An 18523-nucleotide genomic window follows, 5' to 3' on the forward strand; every position below is an offset into this window, starting at 1 on the left:
GTATGGTGGTCTCTCACTAGGTTTTTGATCTCTTTGATATCAGAAATTAAAGGAGTTTTAGGTTGAGGGCCCTAATTTTGTTAAAATTGATGTCTGAATATAATTAGTGTCTACTCAAAATTTGCTGAAGGTTATAGCGGTGATGAAACACAGGAAAAAAATGTTTGGAAAGCAAATATTTATTCTGTCTGACGCCATCTTAAATTTCATATACTTGAAATTCGTTTTCGGGGCAAAGTTTTGTCATTTTCTCTGCATGTATATGCAAATGTATGTATGTGAATATTCTTGCTTTTCTGCCAGGCAGTGGTATTGCCACTAGAGCTGGGATTGGTGATTGTGGTATTACTGTGAGTCGAATTCAGTGAAACATGATTCATGGCAAGGTTGTCTGCACTGTGGGAAGAGTAGGTGTAAATCAGCTTGAGAAAGGCAGATTTTGTATTAGTTTCTTGCTTACAGAGAATAACATAACATTTGGGGAAGAATGTGCAACAAAGGATTCCATAATTAGATATTAAGATAACAATTATCTCCACAGCTGGCAAATATTTTCCAAAAGTAGTAGCATAGACTGGGATAAATGTAATCCATGCTATGAAGTAAATGAGCATGCCAAAGGTTATGAATTTGGCTTCATTGTAATTTTCAGGTAATTTCCTGCCTTTGAAGGCAAATATAAAGCAAATGAAGGCCAGGATAGCAATGTAGCCTAGCATGATACCAAATGCAAGAAGGGATCCCTCTTCACATTCCAGGATAATTACTCTGGGAAAGGATACATTCTCTTCCACAATAGGAGCTGCAAAGATTAGCCAGAGAGTGCAAATGACAATCTGGATACCTGTGCAGGTGCAGATAAGAGGGACTGGTTTATAGAGGAGCTTTAGAAAATTCTGCAGTTTTGGATCAAAGCTGAAAGCTAGCAAAATTTTCAGGGACTTCATCAAAATACAGGAGATGCAGAGGGTAAAACTAATGCCAAATAGTGTCTGTCTGGTTTTGCATGTGAAGTCTTGGGGCTCTCCAATGAAAAAGACTGTGCTGGCAAAGTTAAGGAAATGACAGAAGAGGATGACATAACAGACCTTCAACCCCCCAGATGATTTCACCACAGGAGTGTTCAGGTTTCTTGTAAATATTATGCCAATGACAAGAACAAATATGATTCCGAGGAGGGAGAGGGCCAGGAGCAGGATAGCTAAGGAATCATTCCAGTTGAGATACTCCACCTCCTTTTCAAAGCACATTGTGCTCTTTACAGGTGCCCAGTGAGTTTCATTGTTGCATAAGAAGCAGTGATCCATATCTAAAAGACAGAGTAGATTCAGTTACATTGCAAATATTAAACCATGATATTGTCCACAATGAGCCTCCTATATATGTGATAGCTTTTCCATCAAAGTCATGACTAGACAATGGGAATAGATCATTGTCACGTGGGTTATTTATTAAAATACAACATGTGTTGATCCCAAAGGAGATGAGAAAGTGTAAAGGTGAGGGAAGATAGGGAAAGAAGAAAAAGAGAAAGAAAAAAAAACCCACTGTGCTTTAGTCTTCACTAAGGCTACATGTTAGCTCCATATTAACTTTGTATTATATGAGGTAATTCAAAAATTCTAATAAGAAAAGGGGCTTTGAAATAAAATCAGTCTCAAGTCTCTTTCTTACTCATATGGTTCCTATAATTTTCAACAAACCAGCTGAATTTTCTGAGACAGCTTACAAATATAATTTCACTGTATCACTGTCAATCTCATCCTGTTCATTGATTTCCTTGAGCAGGCACCAGTAACGTCTCCATTCGTCCTAGCCCTGAGATTTTAGCAAGTGCCACATTGGAGGCTCTTTAAGGGTCAGGGGAATGAGCCCCATCATTGTTACTGGGTTTTGGCATATCGAATACACCACGGGGAACTTGCCAGACTCTGCCGTGAGGGCAGTATACTTTCGATAGTCTGCCAGATTCTCCAAGAGCGAGAACTAGACAGTAAGATGTCTCACGGCCTTGAATGCGGCTGCGCGCTTCCAGGTGCTTGGTTTTATAGTCTCTGGATCTTGGCCATTGATGGGCTTGCACGGCGCAGGGGGCAGTTGGTGGGTGCAGCAGTACCTAGCTACTGGAAGATGGGGGATCTGGGTGGAGGAAGCCCAGTCCCCATCTGAGCAGCCTTGGAGATCTTGGCCTTGGGTCCCAAGCTGGATCTCCTGCACCCAGATCCCCCGTCTTCAAGTAGCTAGGCATTATACCCACCAACTGCCCCCTGCACCATGCAAGCCCATCAACGGCCAAGACCCAGAGACTGTAAAACCAGGCTCCAGGAAGAGAACAAGGCATATTCTCCTGCCCCCTGCACCTGGCTGTCCTCACCGGGGCCCCTTGGAGGGGAGCGGGTTGAGTTTACCTCCCCACCCTGACCAGAGCCCTGGCAGCTGAAGACCTCCAAAGCAGCCACAGACATGCTTAAGACCACTCACCACACGCTCAGATGAGCCACATGCATGAAGGAACCCAGGTGTGCAGGATCCGAGGCTGAGATCTCCAAATATAATTTAAAATATTAAAATTTTTTTTTGCCTGGGGGGCCATTCTTAGCAATGCCTGGAGGTTACTCCTGGTTCTATGCTCAGGGATTAGTCCTGGATATGCTCAGGACATCATACACAGTGACAGGGATTAAAAAAGAGTTTCTGCATGCAAAGCAAACACCTTACCCACTGTACTATCTCTTTGGCTCACCAAATACTTTTTTTTTAAGGATGACTCATTGGAGTACTGCTTTCAATGAAAATATATTTTAATCAATATAAGTGACCTTCGTGGAACATTGCCCATAGTAGAAACTATATGTGCAGTTTCTTCCATTAAGCTGTTCCTGATTTATTTCCAGGGAGATTTTATTTAGAATTTATGTTTATATTTATTGTGTCCCAATTACAAATAAAGCATATCTGTGCAGGGAACACATGGACCCAAACTGGCAAAGAACTCACATTGTTTTTGTAGATGTTGAAGAGTAATTGTAGCTGCAAGTGAAATTATTTTTATATCACTATTATGTAGTGGTTGTGCATCTACTGGTAGAATAAAGGAAATTCCAAGATGAAATGAAATCTCACTGGAATTTAATCTATCAGGAACATGAGACTACTCTTTCTCTTTATAGTAATAATAAAGCCTCCCCACCAGAATTCACTATATTGAGACAGTCCTTCTCCTGTCCCTGGATGGTGGAGCTCCACAAGTGCTTACCCTGTGCCCAGACACCACCTCCTTTGACCCACACAAACTTCCCCTGCTTGAGTCTAAAACTCAAGCACTCCCAAAAGGCACCAGAGACCCCGCTGATACCGTGCCTTTCACCAAAACCAAAATACCACCTCAGAATCACTGAAATGAAATAATAGATTACAAGTTCCTTAAAATAAAGAATCAAATCAGTGTATAATAATAAATCAGATAAGTACTTAGATGGGCTGGAGTGATAACACAGCGATGGGGCGTTTGCCTTGCACGCGGCCTATCCAGGTTCGATTCCTTGGCCCCTCTTGGCGAGCCAGGCAAGCTACCGAGAGTATCTCACCTGCACTGCAAAACCTGGCAAGCTACCCATGATGTATTCAATATGCCAAACACAGTAACAACAAGTCTTACAATGGTGATGCTACTGGGCCCGCTAGAGCAAATCGATGAAAAACAGGAGGACAGTGACAGTGAAGTACTCAGATATTTGGGAATTTAAAGATCAGTTGTTAGTACCAACATAACTTTAAAGAAAGTAGGGAAACAAAGGAATTCATCTGCAATGGGAGACAGAGACAAATATCTAGGAAAATCTTTGAGCTCAACAAGTCTTTAGCCTCATCAAGGGAACCTCAAACCTACACTCCAGGTAATGGCAATGGAAATCAAACAATCACTGGAAGAGAAATTCAATCAGCTCAAGGAAAAACTGATCCACTGTATTCAAGAGTCCATATAAATTGGAAATGAAGGAGTTAAAGAATACAAAACAAGCCACAGAGACAGAATACTGCATGCAGTAACTGTATCAGCAACACTGAGTCCTAAATTTAAACCATCAACCCAAGTGAGAATGGCACATATCAAAAACAAACAAACCAAAGAGAGAGAGAGAGAGAGAGAGAGAGAGAGAGAGAGAGAGAGAATAATCTGTATTGGTGAGGTTATGGTGACAAAGGAACTTTCATTAACTGCTGATCGGAACGTTATCTGGTTATCTGGTTCAAACCTTATGGAAAACAGTATGGAGATTTCTCAGTGAACTAAGAACCAAGTTACTATATGACTTAGCAATTCCAGTTCTGGGTATCTACCATCAGGACACAAAAACATTGATTTAAAAGGACATAAGCATACTATTATGCAACTCAAGGGGCTCTTCCCACTGAGCACTGCTGAATATTGCTGCCCTCCCCAGGAGTAATCTTTAGGATCTTGAGCACTAACAAGCACTAACCTCCTAGACACACACACACACACACACACACACACACACACACACACACTCCAGCATTGATGAAATAATCATTGTCCTTCCTTAAGAGTGCAATGATCCATTTAGGAGTTTTGTAATGACAGTGAAGCAAAATATCAAGTAGATCCTAAGACAAACAAACAAATTTTGTTCTTCTGTGTTTCAGTTCCTTAAATTGTATAACTATTTCCTGTTGATTCAGGCTTCTTCAGTGTCTAACAATAGCTAAAATATGCAATCAACTTTGGTTGATTAAACTATTAAGATGTTGTATATATACACAATGGAATACTACGCATTTCCAAGGAATAAATTCACTGCAACGTGAATGGACCTGGAAGATATCATGTTAAGTGAAGTAAGCCAAAAGGATAAATGCAGGATGATCTCATTAATCTGTGGTATATAGAATAACTGGGTGAAGAATGCAATGTATTAAAGGAGGGAATGACTAGATCACTCTTGTTTCCAGAATATAGGAAGAGAAGGATAGAAAAGGAAAAAGATTCATAGGGGGAATAAGATGATGTAGATGGAAAGTAACAGGAGTATTGGTTAGGTGCCTTGGACACATCAGTGTTAAGAGGAGGGTTATAGCTATATATCCTAACGTAGAGTCAACAATACTAAAAATGTAGTATCAAACTACAAAAAACAAACTTTAAAATATGCCTGGCAAGGTGGCAGGTTGTGAGGAATGGGTGGGTGGAGAAAACCTGGGTACACTGCTGGAGAGAAATAGATAATGGTGGTGGGATTGGTGCTAGAATATTATATATCAGAAACTCAACTATGAATAACTTTGTATCAAAATAAATTCAAAATAAATCAGAATTCTTATTAAAAAATAGAAACAGCCTATGAGAATTGTTCAGGTGTGCTATGGCACATTATCAATGACTATAATTACCTGTCTGATTGCTGTAATGATTCTCAGGACAGTTCACACAGTCATAGCAGCAGATATGTTGACTTTTGGTAGTTTTCTTCATTTGTCCAGGACTACATTCCTTGGAGCATTTTGATCGAATTTGCTACAAAGGGTAAAAAATTCCCAATATATTTTTCAGAGAATTTGTCATAATTAACTTTGACTAATTATAAAGATACATTTACTTGATGGCATTTTTTCATCACTGTATCACTGTATCTCTGTCATCCCGTTATTCATCGATTTACTGGAGTGGGTGCCAGTAACATCTCCATTTGTCCCAGCCCTGAGATTTAGCAGTCTCTCCTTACTCATCTTTCCCAGTGCTGCCTTATTGGAGGCTCTTTCAGGGTCAGGGGAATGAGACTCATTATTGTTACTGTTTTGGGCATAGCGAATACTCCACGGGTAGCTTGCCAGGCTCTGCTGTGCAGGCAGGATACTCTTGGTAGCTTGCTGGGCTCTCCAAGAGGAATATATATATATATATATGTGTGTGTGTGTGTGTGCGTGTGTGTGTGTGTATTTCCCTCTTTGATTTGTTGCCTTCTGTCTGAACATTTTTCCATAGAAAATAAAATTGTTTTATCTTTTGGAGTAATGTGAAAAAGCTTAAAAAATAGCTTGCATTTCAGGTAGAGAAACTATTTATAAAGTGGATATTTGTTATATTAATAACTTTTTCTAAGTACATCATAGAAATTAGTGCTTTCAAACACTTTCTAGTAGAGGGGAAAATGTATAGTGGTAGAACTAGAAAAGAAAATGATTAGAATTTCCAATCCTGTGCAAGAGTTACACTAAAGAAATAATAGTAAATAATTAGATTCCTTCATCTTATTCTAAAAGGTTATTTAAAATATTTGTGTCTGTGTGTGTGTGTGTGTGTGCACATGCTCGTGCTACTGGGATTGAACTCAGGCCTCACACATGAAAGCACACTCTGCTGCTGGACCACACAGGTTTTTAATCATGATGTCCGAGGACCATGTTCAGTTGAATCTTAAAAAACAAAATAATGTGGGGAAGTGATAGTATAGCAGATAAGGTATTTGCCTAGAACATGGCTGATCTTGGTTTAATCCCTGGTACCACAAATGGTCTGGTCTGACACTGGCTAATTCACAGTTTATCTTTAGGATATGGTATCAGAACTCTAGAGTTATCTTCTGATGATTTCAGTTTCATTATAGAAAACAGTATTAACTGAAAATGAGGATGCAGAAGATGTGTTGAAATTGAGAGAAAGGATAATATAGTGATCAGGAGGATAGCTAAGTTAGTAATCTAGGGCGATAGGTTTGTTGATAGCCTCACTATAAGCACATAGAAGTTACATATAATGAATTTGAAGAGAAATTAGTCATAAAGGTGTTTCTTTCCCCCAAGTTCAATTTCTAGGAATTACTTTAATCATGCAGAGAAGAATTGACTATAACCAGGATTATGCTTTCTGGAATCAGATTGGTAATAGAGGAATAAGAGAGTTGAGGCTGTCTTAAGGGAAGGACACAAAGTTCACTATAGATTTACAAGGTAAGATAATGCTGGAATGAGGGACTTCTGCAGTTGAGGCACCAATTGATTCAAATCAAGTCTATGACAAAATTACCTTAAGAGCCCTGAGCTCATTTTTAGTTTCTTGGTTTGCAATGGTGAAGACATCATTCTTCAGGTCATATTGTGCCATTTTGGTAATTGTGATATGGCCATCAATTTCTTTCCAGAGAACAACATCATACCCAGTGTTCATATCCCCATGGTTGTCAAAATGAAAAGAATTCCCTCCATCAGTGAATGTCACATTTTTCAGCACTTCAAGTAACTATAAAAATTATAGAACAAACTCTAATAAAAATATTGTTAAGTATATTCATTATCCCAATTATAACATTGCTTACAAGGAATATCATTTTCAAACTAGAAGTATGACATTTTCGATCAGTAGGTAGGCTAATTTGAAAAGCTAACCACCAACAATAATTTGAGAATTCTAGCCTCAGCTCTGCTTAAGTATTGCTATGTGGGTTTGGAAAAGATACTTAAGTTTTATGGAAGTAGCTCCTGTAGTATATAAAATTGAAATACTAGTTTATCAGTGGTGTAATATTGACATTTATTTCTAAGTCTCAGCTTCTTCATCCATAGAGTTAAGTGAAACTCATCTTATAGTGAATTGCAATTTTGCATGCAGATGTCTGTCCTGTGTCCTGTATAGATTATTAATAGAACTTTTATTAATAACAATTAATGCAGGCAATTATCTTAAATGTTTATAAGTAAATAAAACTTTGAATCTATCAACTAATAATGCCCCTGGAATACATGTTAGTTGGTTATGCTCAAATCTGTGATATTCTTTTACTCTATATCAAAACAGTGTAGTAAACTGAACAACTGTCATCTTCTTCCATCTCCATTCATAATGAGACTAAGTCTTCCTTACAGAGTGAAGGGATTTATGTGAGGATTTACATCCCAATTATTAGTATGGGTCATGTCTGTTACATCTAACAACATGTTAATTAATTCAGAATCTCTTCACAACATTTTCCTGACTAAGAAACAACAACCAATGTGCTAACTAGAGTATGGAAACCTAGAATGTCCATTCTTGCCTCCTAGAGTTATAGTAGGCCCAGGTCTGTAGCCCAGTTGGTGAGTAACCCAACCTAGTGTTGCCATACTTATGATCCCTAATATGAGGGCTGAGGGGACACACAGCTACAGATCAGTAACAGTTCAGTAATAGCAGCTTGCTTATGTAACATATATTCTAAGTTGCATTCCTACCAAAAAAGTTCAGTGCTGGACATCAGTAAGGTGATTGCAAACATCCACTGTCAAATTCACTTGGTTCATTACTGATTTTGTGGGAGACAAGGATTATATCTAATGACTTTGAGTCTGCTTCAGTGGCTGACTACATAGTAAAGTGTCTCCTTAATTTCATTTTTTATTTAATTCATAAGTACATTTTTAATTCAAAAACAAAGAAACTAATGTGTCTAACTAGCCAATTTGTGCAATGATAGCTTCTATTACCATTGTTATGACTGGAAATGTATTAAACTATTCTGCAGTGATGGAATAGTGGACCAGGAAAGAGAAAAGCAAATTTGCAGTTTTGCTATAGCATTAATTTAGTATGTGACCATGGCTAAATAAACATCATCTCAAAACACATTGGGCCAATTTATTAACTAAATCTATAATGTTCTGTTTTTTATGTCAGATATAGAGTCTTTTAATGAAACATAAATTATTCTAATTTGATACAATTTATTTTATTTTATTTTTTCTGTCATTCTTTTATGAAAAAGTGTCTTTCCTCCAATATTTTAATCAACATAGTATAAGAAAATAAAGTTATATTTTAAAATAAATTAACTATGACTGTCCTGGGGAAGATAGAATTTCACATTAGTACAATCTCTCTGTGCAAAGTATTGATTTTATTATATGTTCCTAGATTATCTTATTTTTTTTTAATTTATTTTTATTTTTTATTTTTTGCTTTTTTGAGTCACACCCAGGCATTGCACAGAGGTTACTTCTGGCTCTGCACTCAGGAATTACTCCTGGCGGTGCTTGGGGGACCATATGGGATGCTGAGAATCGAACTCTGGTTGGCTGCATGAAATGCAAACGCTCTACCCACTGTGCTGTTGCTCCAGCCCCTATCTTATTTTTTAATAAATTAAAATTAATTAGTATTAAAGATTTAATGCTAATTAATTTACTTTCATTTTCATAGTTGTTTCAGAATACTAATTCATTTGATTTACCATACGCTGTTAAAGAAGGAAAAGTTTCACAGTAACTTGTTAAAACTTGATCTATGGGAATAATACCCAAAGATAATAGAAACAGGGCCTGAAGGGACTGGTCCTTGGTAGGAAATTTGCCACAAGGATAGGGGAGAGTGCAGTTAGGACAGAGAAGGGACAACTATGACAATAATAGTTGGAAATGATCACTCTCAACAAGAGCTGCTGCTGAAAGGAAATAGAGTGATACACATGTTTAAGTAATAATATTGCAAACCACAGTGCCTAAAAGGAAAAAAAGAGAAGAAAAGTGTCTTCCCTAGAGGCAGGCTGTGGGTGGAGGATACCTAGAGGGAAACTGGGGACATTGATGTCCGGAAATGTATACTGCTTAAGGAATAGGGGTTGGAATATTGTATGAAACTGAATCTAAATCTGAAATTGAAAGTCAGTCATGAACAACTTTGAAACTGTATATCTCATTGTGATTAAATTTAAAGAAAAGTCAATATTAAATAAAAACTTTATCATCAGAATTGTGATTATTGACTTAACAATATTTGTTTGAAGAAGACAGTAGGCAGTCCTAGGGTGACTGCCAAGAATTGCAAATAGAAGCTCTGGAATTGTTAATCCCTGGAAACGTGATGAAAAGCAAGAGTCAGAGGACTCAGAATGAACTTGTATTTGTAGTTCAGCTTAGGTTTTGTTTCCTCATTTACAATATATAATAAGATTCATTAAATATGCATAATCGTCTGTTTTCAAGAATGGTAAAAGATAGATAATTTGTAAGAAGCAGTGAAAAAAATCTTAAGATCAGAACCAAATTTATAAACTCAAGAAAAATAGCACTACAATAGAAAATAAATAGTAAATCAGAGTTGGAAGTGAAGGAAAAAATCACAATACTATTAGTCTCATGGATTATAGCTTTCATAGTTTCACATATTAAAATTGTCTACTTACAATTTCAAATAATTGAGAGAAGTAACTAATATATAATTATAAGCAATATAATTAAGAGTCTCCTGCCCCGCTCCTGACTGTCCTCACTGGGACCCGTTGGAGGGCAGCAGGTTGAATTTCCCTTCCTGCCCTGAGCAGAGCCTGGGCAGCTGAAGACCTCCAGAATCCAACCACAGCCTTGCTCAAGACCACTCTCCGCACGCTCAGATGAGCCTCACGTATGATGGAATTGGCAGTGGGACTGGGGGCTGAGATCTCCAAGTCTGCTCAGATTGGGACTGGGGCCTCCTCTACCCAGATCTTCCATCTTCCAGTAGCTAGTAAGTAATACCCACCAACTGACCCCCGACCCATGTAATCCCATCAATGACCAAAATCCAGAGACTATAAAACCAAACTCCCGGAAGTGCAATGCTGCATTCGAGGCCGTGGGACCTCTTATTGTCTAGTTCTCACTCTCGGAGAAACTAGCAGGCTACTGAGAGTATTCTGCCTGCACATCAGAGTCTGGCAAGCTCCCCGTGGCATACTAGAAATGCCAAAACCCAGTAACAATGATGGGGCTCATTCCCCTAACCCTGAAAGAGCCTCCAATGTGGCACTTGCTAAAATCTCAGGGCTAAGACAAATGGAGACGTTACTGGTGCCTGCTCGAGGAAATCGATGAACAAGGGGATGACACTGACAATGACAGTAATAATTAAGAGAAGTAAACAACTAATATCTAACTAATAAAGATTGCAAATTAAGACAAGGAAGGAAATTATATAGGAAATTTTCTTTTATGTATGAGTTAGTACCTCCCATGGTTGAAAGGCATTGAGGTTCTGACAATCTCGAACTTGACATAGATCTCGAAAGGCATGACCAAGGGCAAACACTGCCAGCTGAATATTGTGAACAAGTCCTGGCTCAGTGTAATCCCACAGGAAGTCTTTTCTCAGAGAGACATTCCTTTCTACATCCGTGTTGGTCTTGTTGGTCATGGTTTCCTGGGAATGGTTGGAAATGCATTGACTGAGATCACTGTCCTTAACATGTGCACAAACAGCCAAGAGTGTGATACATTCACTTAAGACCTTGTTATTATCACCGGGAAACATATGAAGATTTTGAATAAAGGAATGGAAAGAGGACATATTCCCTCTTCTGAAGGTAAATCCCACAACTTTGCCAATCTTTGTAACATTGGGAATAGTGGTAACTTTGGTGGAAGTTGACCAATTATCACTTGCAATCCATATTTTCTTTACATTTCTTTCAATGACTTTATTGAAGAGATTGAAAACATGAAATTGCCTTAGAAATACTACAATGACATTGACTTGAGTTTCTGTCATGATTTTCTCAAGAGTCTGATTGATCCTGACTTCAATGGTATTGTCTGAGAGGAAGGCAGGAAGAACTTCTTTGAATGCTATGCACACATTATTTGCTGCAGTTTGAATTGCAAAAGCATTGAGAGCTGATCGTCCATAGTCATCATCCATGGTTATGACACCAATCCAGTTCCATCCAGATTTTTGAATCAGATGGGCCATTGCTTTGGTTTGATAGAAGTCACTGGGCACAGTTCGTAAAAATGAAGGAAAGCGAATTTTGTCACTTAGAATTTCTGCAGTTGATTCATAACTCACCTGGAAATTAACAGAATCTTTTAGATATGGTATTGATAAACTCTTAGTGGATATTCATAGTAGATATTCTTCTCTTTGATTTCTGTTTTTGTAAACTTTCCCAAAATTCTATGATCCTGTCCATCTTTTTAAGTGAAATCTTACTAACATCATATATTGAGAATATGCTTAATATTTTGAGTTTGTGATGTCCTAATATTGTAAATTATAGACCCTTTGATTGTCATGTTTTATCTTCTATTCACATCAGACTTATATATTCTCATATACCTATTTTTCTCAGTCTAGGGCTAACAATGTATATTATTTAAATATTTAGAGATAAATACAGAAAAACACACTAATCAAATAAGCAAAACACATTTGGAGATAAATAGTATGCAAATAATTTGATCTAATTTACAACTTTGTAAATCACTTAAATCAATAATATAGCCAAATAATCATCTGGTCAGGTTATCAAACTTTTAATGTAAAAAAAAGACATTAAATATTTTAAGTTTTATTAGTCACATATGATCTCATACATTTTTTTTAAATTTTAAAAAATTTAAATTAAAAAAATTTTAAATTAAAAATTTAGAACCTTGGGGCTGGAGAGATAGCACAGCAGGTAGGGCGTTTTCCTTGCATGAGGCCGATCTGGGTTCGATTCCCAGCATCCGATATGGTCCCCTGAGCACTGCCAGGAGTAACTCCTGAGTGTAGAGCCAGCAGTAACCTTTGGGTGTGACCCAAAAATCAAAAAAATAGTAATAATAATAAATAAAAGTTAAAAAAAATTTAAAACCTTTTCATTTAATTTTAACTTTTAAAATTTAAATACCTTTAAAATGAGGAAAATAATTTCTTTTGGGGGAACCACGCCCAAAGGTGCTCAGGATTTACTTCTGGTTGTGTGTTCAGGGATCATCCTTGGTGGTGCTAAGGGGAACATATTTATTTCCAGGATCAAACTCAGGTTGAGAGCATGCAAGGCAAACATCCTACCTGTTAAAATAACTCTCTGAACTAGGAAAAGAATTCTTAGTTCATAGCTCATGATCTGAGAGAACTATTTGGTTCACAGATGTATATATATATATATATATGTAGGTATATATTATATATGTATTTGTATATATATTTATGTAAATTATATATTGATATATACCTCTTGGAGAGCCTGGCAAGCTACCAAGAGTATCCTGCCCGCATAGGCAGAGCCTGGCAAGCTCCCTGTGACGTATTTGATATGCCAAAAACAATAGCAATAACAGGAATCATTCCCCTGGCCCTGAAAGAGCCTCCAAAAAAAAAATAAAACAAACAAAACATGAAGAAATCTGAAAAAGCCTCCAATTGTTGGGAAAGATGAGTAAGGAGAGGCTGCTAAAATCTCAGGACTGGGAGGAATAGAGATGTTACTGGCACCCGCTCGAGGAAATCAACAAACAATGGGATGACAGTGATACAGTGATAATATGTAATGCATTATAACATATTACATTATATTTAATGATTATATATGTATAATATACATTATTTGCTTCCTGATCTAGACAAACAACATCAACATTGTGTGATTTACAGCACTGGTGATTTTATTCCAGCAAGACATTTTTTCTTTTGTGACTACAGTTACACAGTGCTACTTGTAATTTCTTTTAAATCAAGAACTATAATATAGTGCAGGGAAATAATATAATATAATATAAGGAAAATAGATTTTGTTAGACAAATTTTTAGAATTCTGAGCCCCACCCCCAAAAAGTTAATTTAATATCCATATGTATTATGAAATAACCACCACAATAAATTTAGTTAATATTTGTCATACATTTTACAAAATTTTCTTTTGTAATGTGAACTCTTAAGATTTATCCCTTTTTAAGATGCAGATCAAAACAACGATGAGATATCATCTCACACCATAAAGACTGGCCCACATTCAAAAGAACAAAAGCAACCGGTGTTGGCCTGGATGTGGCAAGAAAGGGACCCTCCATCACTGCTGGTGAGAATGCCAACTGGTTCAGCCCTTTTGGAAAACAGTATGGATGATTCTCAAAAAATTAGAAATTAAGCTACTATTTGACCCAGCAATACCACTCCAGGGAATATATCCTGGAGAGGCAAAAAAGCACAGCTGAAATGACATTTGCACTCCTATGTTCATTGTTGCACTGTTCACAATAGCCAAAATTTGGAAAAAACCCGAGTGCCCGAGAACAGATGACTGGTTAAAGAAACTTTGGTATAACTACACAATGGAATACTATGCAGCTGTTACAAAACATGAAGTCATGAAATTTACATACAAGTGGTTCTTCATGGAAAGTATCATGCTAAGTGAAATGAGCCAGAAAGAGAGGCACAGACATCGAAAGACTGCACTCATCTGGGGAATATAAAGTAACAGAATGGGAGTCGCACACCCAGGAATAGTTGAGATAAGTGCCAGGAGGTCTGCTCCAGGGTTTAGAAGCCGGTCTCACATGCTGAGGGAAAAGGCAGCTCAGATAGAGATGGAAACACCAAGTAAAGGATGTTTGGAAGGCTCACTTGCGATGTGAGATGCATGCTGAAAGTAAACTATAGACCGAACACGATGGCCACTCAATACCTCTATTGCAAACTAAGACCCTGAAGGAAAGATTGAGCAAAAGGGAATGCCCTGCAACAGAGGTGGGGTGGGGGGGCATGGGACGTGGGGGTGGGAGGGCTACTAGGATCATTGGTGGTAGAGAATGGGCACTGGTGGAGGGATGGTATTCGATCATTGTATAACTGAAACCCAAGCACAGAAGTTTGTAAGTCTACAACTGTACCTCATAGTGTTTCACTAAAAAAAAAAAGAGAGAGATTTATTCCTTATCAACTTTAAGTTTTGTGGTATGATATTAATTATAGTCACTATGCTATAGATCCCCATGAGTTATTTCTTTTATAATTGAAAGTTTATAAACTTTCTCTTCACCTGATGGTCATATATAGATAACCTGATTTTTAGTCTTTTTCTTTTTTAATGTTTGGATTCTGATCTTTCTTGAACTTTGAAAACAATGACCTAATTAATTGCAGAGAAGTCTGACAGGAAGCCGAGTAGACTCAAAATGAAAAACAACAGAACTTGCTTTTTCACGACTCTCTAGTATCTGTTTTGGTCTTTCAGAGGTCCTGCCGCTTGTTTTCTAGTTGTTGGTTCACAGTATAGGTAGATATGTCTTCTGCATCATATATTCATGACCTTCCCCTCATACTGAGAACAAACACAAACCTTTTTCAAGAAGCTACAAAGCCTGAACCTTTCTCTTTCTACATATGCATTTCTTTCTACTTGATTGATTTACCCATCTTAACCTTTCTGCTATTCTCTGCACATCAATTTTGCACCTGCTTCATTTATTTTAACCTAGACACTTTTTTCCCTCTCCTCCATCAATTTTTGAACTTCTCATTTAAGTTTCAGGTTAACACCACCTCACCTCTCTGAGGAGTTTTCTTCAAATAATCAAATAATCTGGCTGAGGTCATTTTTGAAAAATGGCAATTGAAGTCATCAGAGGTTCGTGTTTTATCAAATCAGAGTAAAAACTATTATAAGCTCGACTGAACAAATTGAAGGGCAATCAGTCCCTTGTAATTTTTCTCACTGTGCTATCTGTAATAGATTATAATCTTTCTTTGAAAAAACAAGTTAGTATGAAAGCAACTCTGTAGCACCGCTTACCTCAATTTTTTTTATAATAACGAATGTGATCAATAATTCATGGATGTAGAACAAAACCCACCTGAGGTATAAGCTGTAAGTTCAATATCCTGGAGACAGCCATGGTTATTTCTGAGTAGCCAGCACCTATGACAGCCTTAACCCTTGGCATGTAGCTGGAAGAGTCACACTTAGATTCCATGGTTTCTCTGGAGCAGTTGAACTTGGAAAGAAACCTCAGAGCAGCTGCCATTGCCACAGTGACTTCTGAGCAAGTGTCATAGATTTCATACCCTATTTTCACTCCAGACAATAGTGTTGAATTATTGATCATCTCAATGCTGTGTATCATGGCAAGAGTTTGAAGAAAAATTGATATTTCAAAGCTGTTAAGAAAAAAATTTTTTAGTAAAAATAACAAAATACCCTTTAGCTGAGCAGATGACATTTGACTTTACCTATTTCTCTGTCTTGTAATAGAAGCTTTTTGAATCAGGACACCTTTTTTTTTTGCTGATTTACTCTATTTTCTTCTTGTAACTACACCTAGAGTGCTCAGGGACTACTTTTTTCTTAGAAGTTTCTGCTCAGTGGCAGCTCCAGGGGAGTTTGGAGATCCAGTGGTACTGGGTATCGAACCTGGGCCTCTAGCATGTCAACCGTGCAAGCTGGCCCATTCAGCTATCTTGCTCGCCCAAAGATTACCTCTTGGCATTCTAAATTATATTTAATAATAATTTTCCATGGAAACCTTTTTGGAAAGCATATAAGAATGCAGTTTCTCAAATGGAGTTTATAGAACAGGATTATGTATTTTAATAAATTTTGGGACCACTTATGAATACACAATATTCTATAATACTCAGTATTCTATAATACGAAGATGCATCTTTTTTCTTTTTTTGATAGTTTAGTCGTCAACAGCTTATTATTGTCTCTATATCTGCATTTTATTAATTTAGTTATGATTTTGGGCCCTACCTGATGGCGCTCAGGGCTTACTCCTGACTCTGTATAGGGATTGAAGGACCATAGGTGGTTTCTGGGGATGTAACTCCATTAGTCACATGCAAAGCAAGCATCCTAGAAATTGAACTACTCTTCAGACCCCACATATCTGTCTTTTATATTCATAGGTGCTTTTTAGCTTTTCTCATTTTGCATTTTAAATCTGTTGTGGCATGGCTACAACCTCTTTCAGAGATTTATTTAATTGACTTAAATTTTTTGAGATTATTTCAGAGAACTGACTTGATTGCTTATTCACTATTAAAATTATTTCATCCAATACTCTATACCTATAAATCCGAGTCAGGAGGCTGGAGAGATAATACAGTAGGTTAAGGACTTGTCTTGCATATGGCTGACCTGGATTTGATTTCTGGCACCCCGTATGTTTCCTAAGCACCACCAAGCGTAATAACTGAGCACAGACACTCAGGAACCCTTAAGCATCACCAGGTATGACCCAAAGACAAAAGAAAGAAACAAAAAGTCTTAATTAATGTTAAAAAACATTAATATTCCATCTATATTTTAAAAATGAATGAATGGGTGATAATAATTTTGTCAGGGTTCTTATATTTAAAGTTTAATTTTAATTTACTGCTTTATGATTCATTAAATAAACTATTTTACTATGAAGTTTGATAAATAATCATTGTTTGCTCCCTGGAATCTCATACGGTACCCTGAGCTCACCAGGAATGCTGACTGAGTGTAGAGTCAGGAATAATTTCTGGGCACAGCTAAGTATGACTCAAAAAACTGAAAAAAGAAGAAAGTTAGTGTAGTGAAAAATTTAAATGTAACAAATTTTAAAACACAAATTAGCTTTAATTTTTAAAACAAAATATACGTTAGGAGCAATAGATTATAAATGTGCTCTGAATGCCAGTGGTAGAACTGCCATATATTTTATTGTTGTTTTTTTTCCTCAAATGACTTCAAGAATTATTTTTAAAGTCCAAATAATTATATTAATGAAAGCACGTATTGCCTCTATATTTGAAAATTGATTATACTTGAGCTACTGATACAGCTCTTTTAAAAGAAGGATCGAATGACTAGGTACAGCTTAAAAAATGTATACTTAAAATTTTATCAAAATGGTTTAGCTGATGATATAAATAAACATTTATGTACTGTGATTTACACTATAATCTCGAAACCAAATTAACCTTGTTCTACCAAGTTTTACTCACCCAACACACTTCTGAATTTCTGGTCGTCTGGGATAGTCACTTGAAGATAGCATTTTGTCATGAATGGCAAACAAGCCTCCAATCATGATGTGTCCTGGAGAAGTGGCAGCCACAAAGTCATCAAGGGGCTGGCAAGGCTGGGAAGTAGCAAGATTAATTACAATGCAGAAGATCAGTAGAATTGATAATGCCATGTTTCTATCTCACTTGTTCTCTTCATCTGAAATCTTAGGAATCATTAAACTCACAGCATGCCAACAACATGAGTCAGAGTTTACCTGTACACACTATGTAAGATATAGGACAGTGTCAAGGGCTAGACACACTCAAATTTCAGATTCTTGCTGATAGTCAAAATAGTTATTCACCAATAAGGGCATAAAAGACTCACACGGTTCTGTGCTTGAATGTGTAATAGGAGTAACTATAGGTAAAAAGTAAGAATTGGAAGATATATTTCTCACTGTGATTGCACTCCTTTACTCCACTGAGTGGTAAAAGACTTGGAATCATATTGGCATGTCTTCTAAAGGAGAGAATAGAATTTTTAGGAGGGAGTAGTTTGGGAAACTTCTGTTTTAGAAATGAGTAGCTTTGCCTTTTCAAAAATACCACATTCAAGGCACAAACGTACAAAAGGGTTTATCAGCTGCTTAGAAAATAACTCTGTTTTTACTTTTACAGTAAAGTTCTGCTTGAAAATGAAATTCAGTAAGTTTAGATATTTATCAATTTCCATTTACAATGTGTTATCTGTGAGTAACTTTTATGTGGTATAGAAAAACTAAAAGCAAGATAAAACTTGTCTGATAGTAGTAT

At 36.9% G+C, this 18523-nt stretch overlaps 1 protein-coding gene across 1 annotated transcript; it reads right to left on the reverse strand.

Annotated features, from left to right (window-relative positions):
* Positions 1-206: 206 nt before the first annotated feature.
* On the reverse strand, positions 207-17898 carry GPRC6A (G protein-coupled receptor class C group 6 member A). The gene is made up of 6 exons (XM_056125260.1): positions 17705-17898; positions 15583-15886; positions 10973-11809; positions 7046-7258; positions 5413-5536; positions 207-1309 (listed from the first exon to the last, which is right to left on the reverse strand). The coding sequence occupies exons 1-6, from the start codon at positions 17896-17898 to the stop codon at positions 207-209; spliced, it is 2775 nt and encodes a 924-aa protein (XP_055981235.1).
* Positions 17899-18523: the final 625 nt, after the last annotated feature.

The sequence above is a fragment of the Sorex fumeus genome, unplaced genomic scaffold, assembly GCF_029834395.1.
Source record: "Sorex fumeus unplaced genomic scaffold, SorFum_2.1 ptg000054l, whole genome shotgun sequence".
Lineage (NCBI taxonomy): Eukaryota > Metazoa > Chordata > Mammalia > Eulipotyphla > Soricidae > Sorex > Sorex fumeus.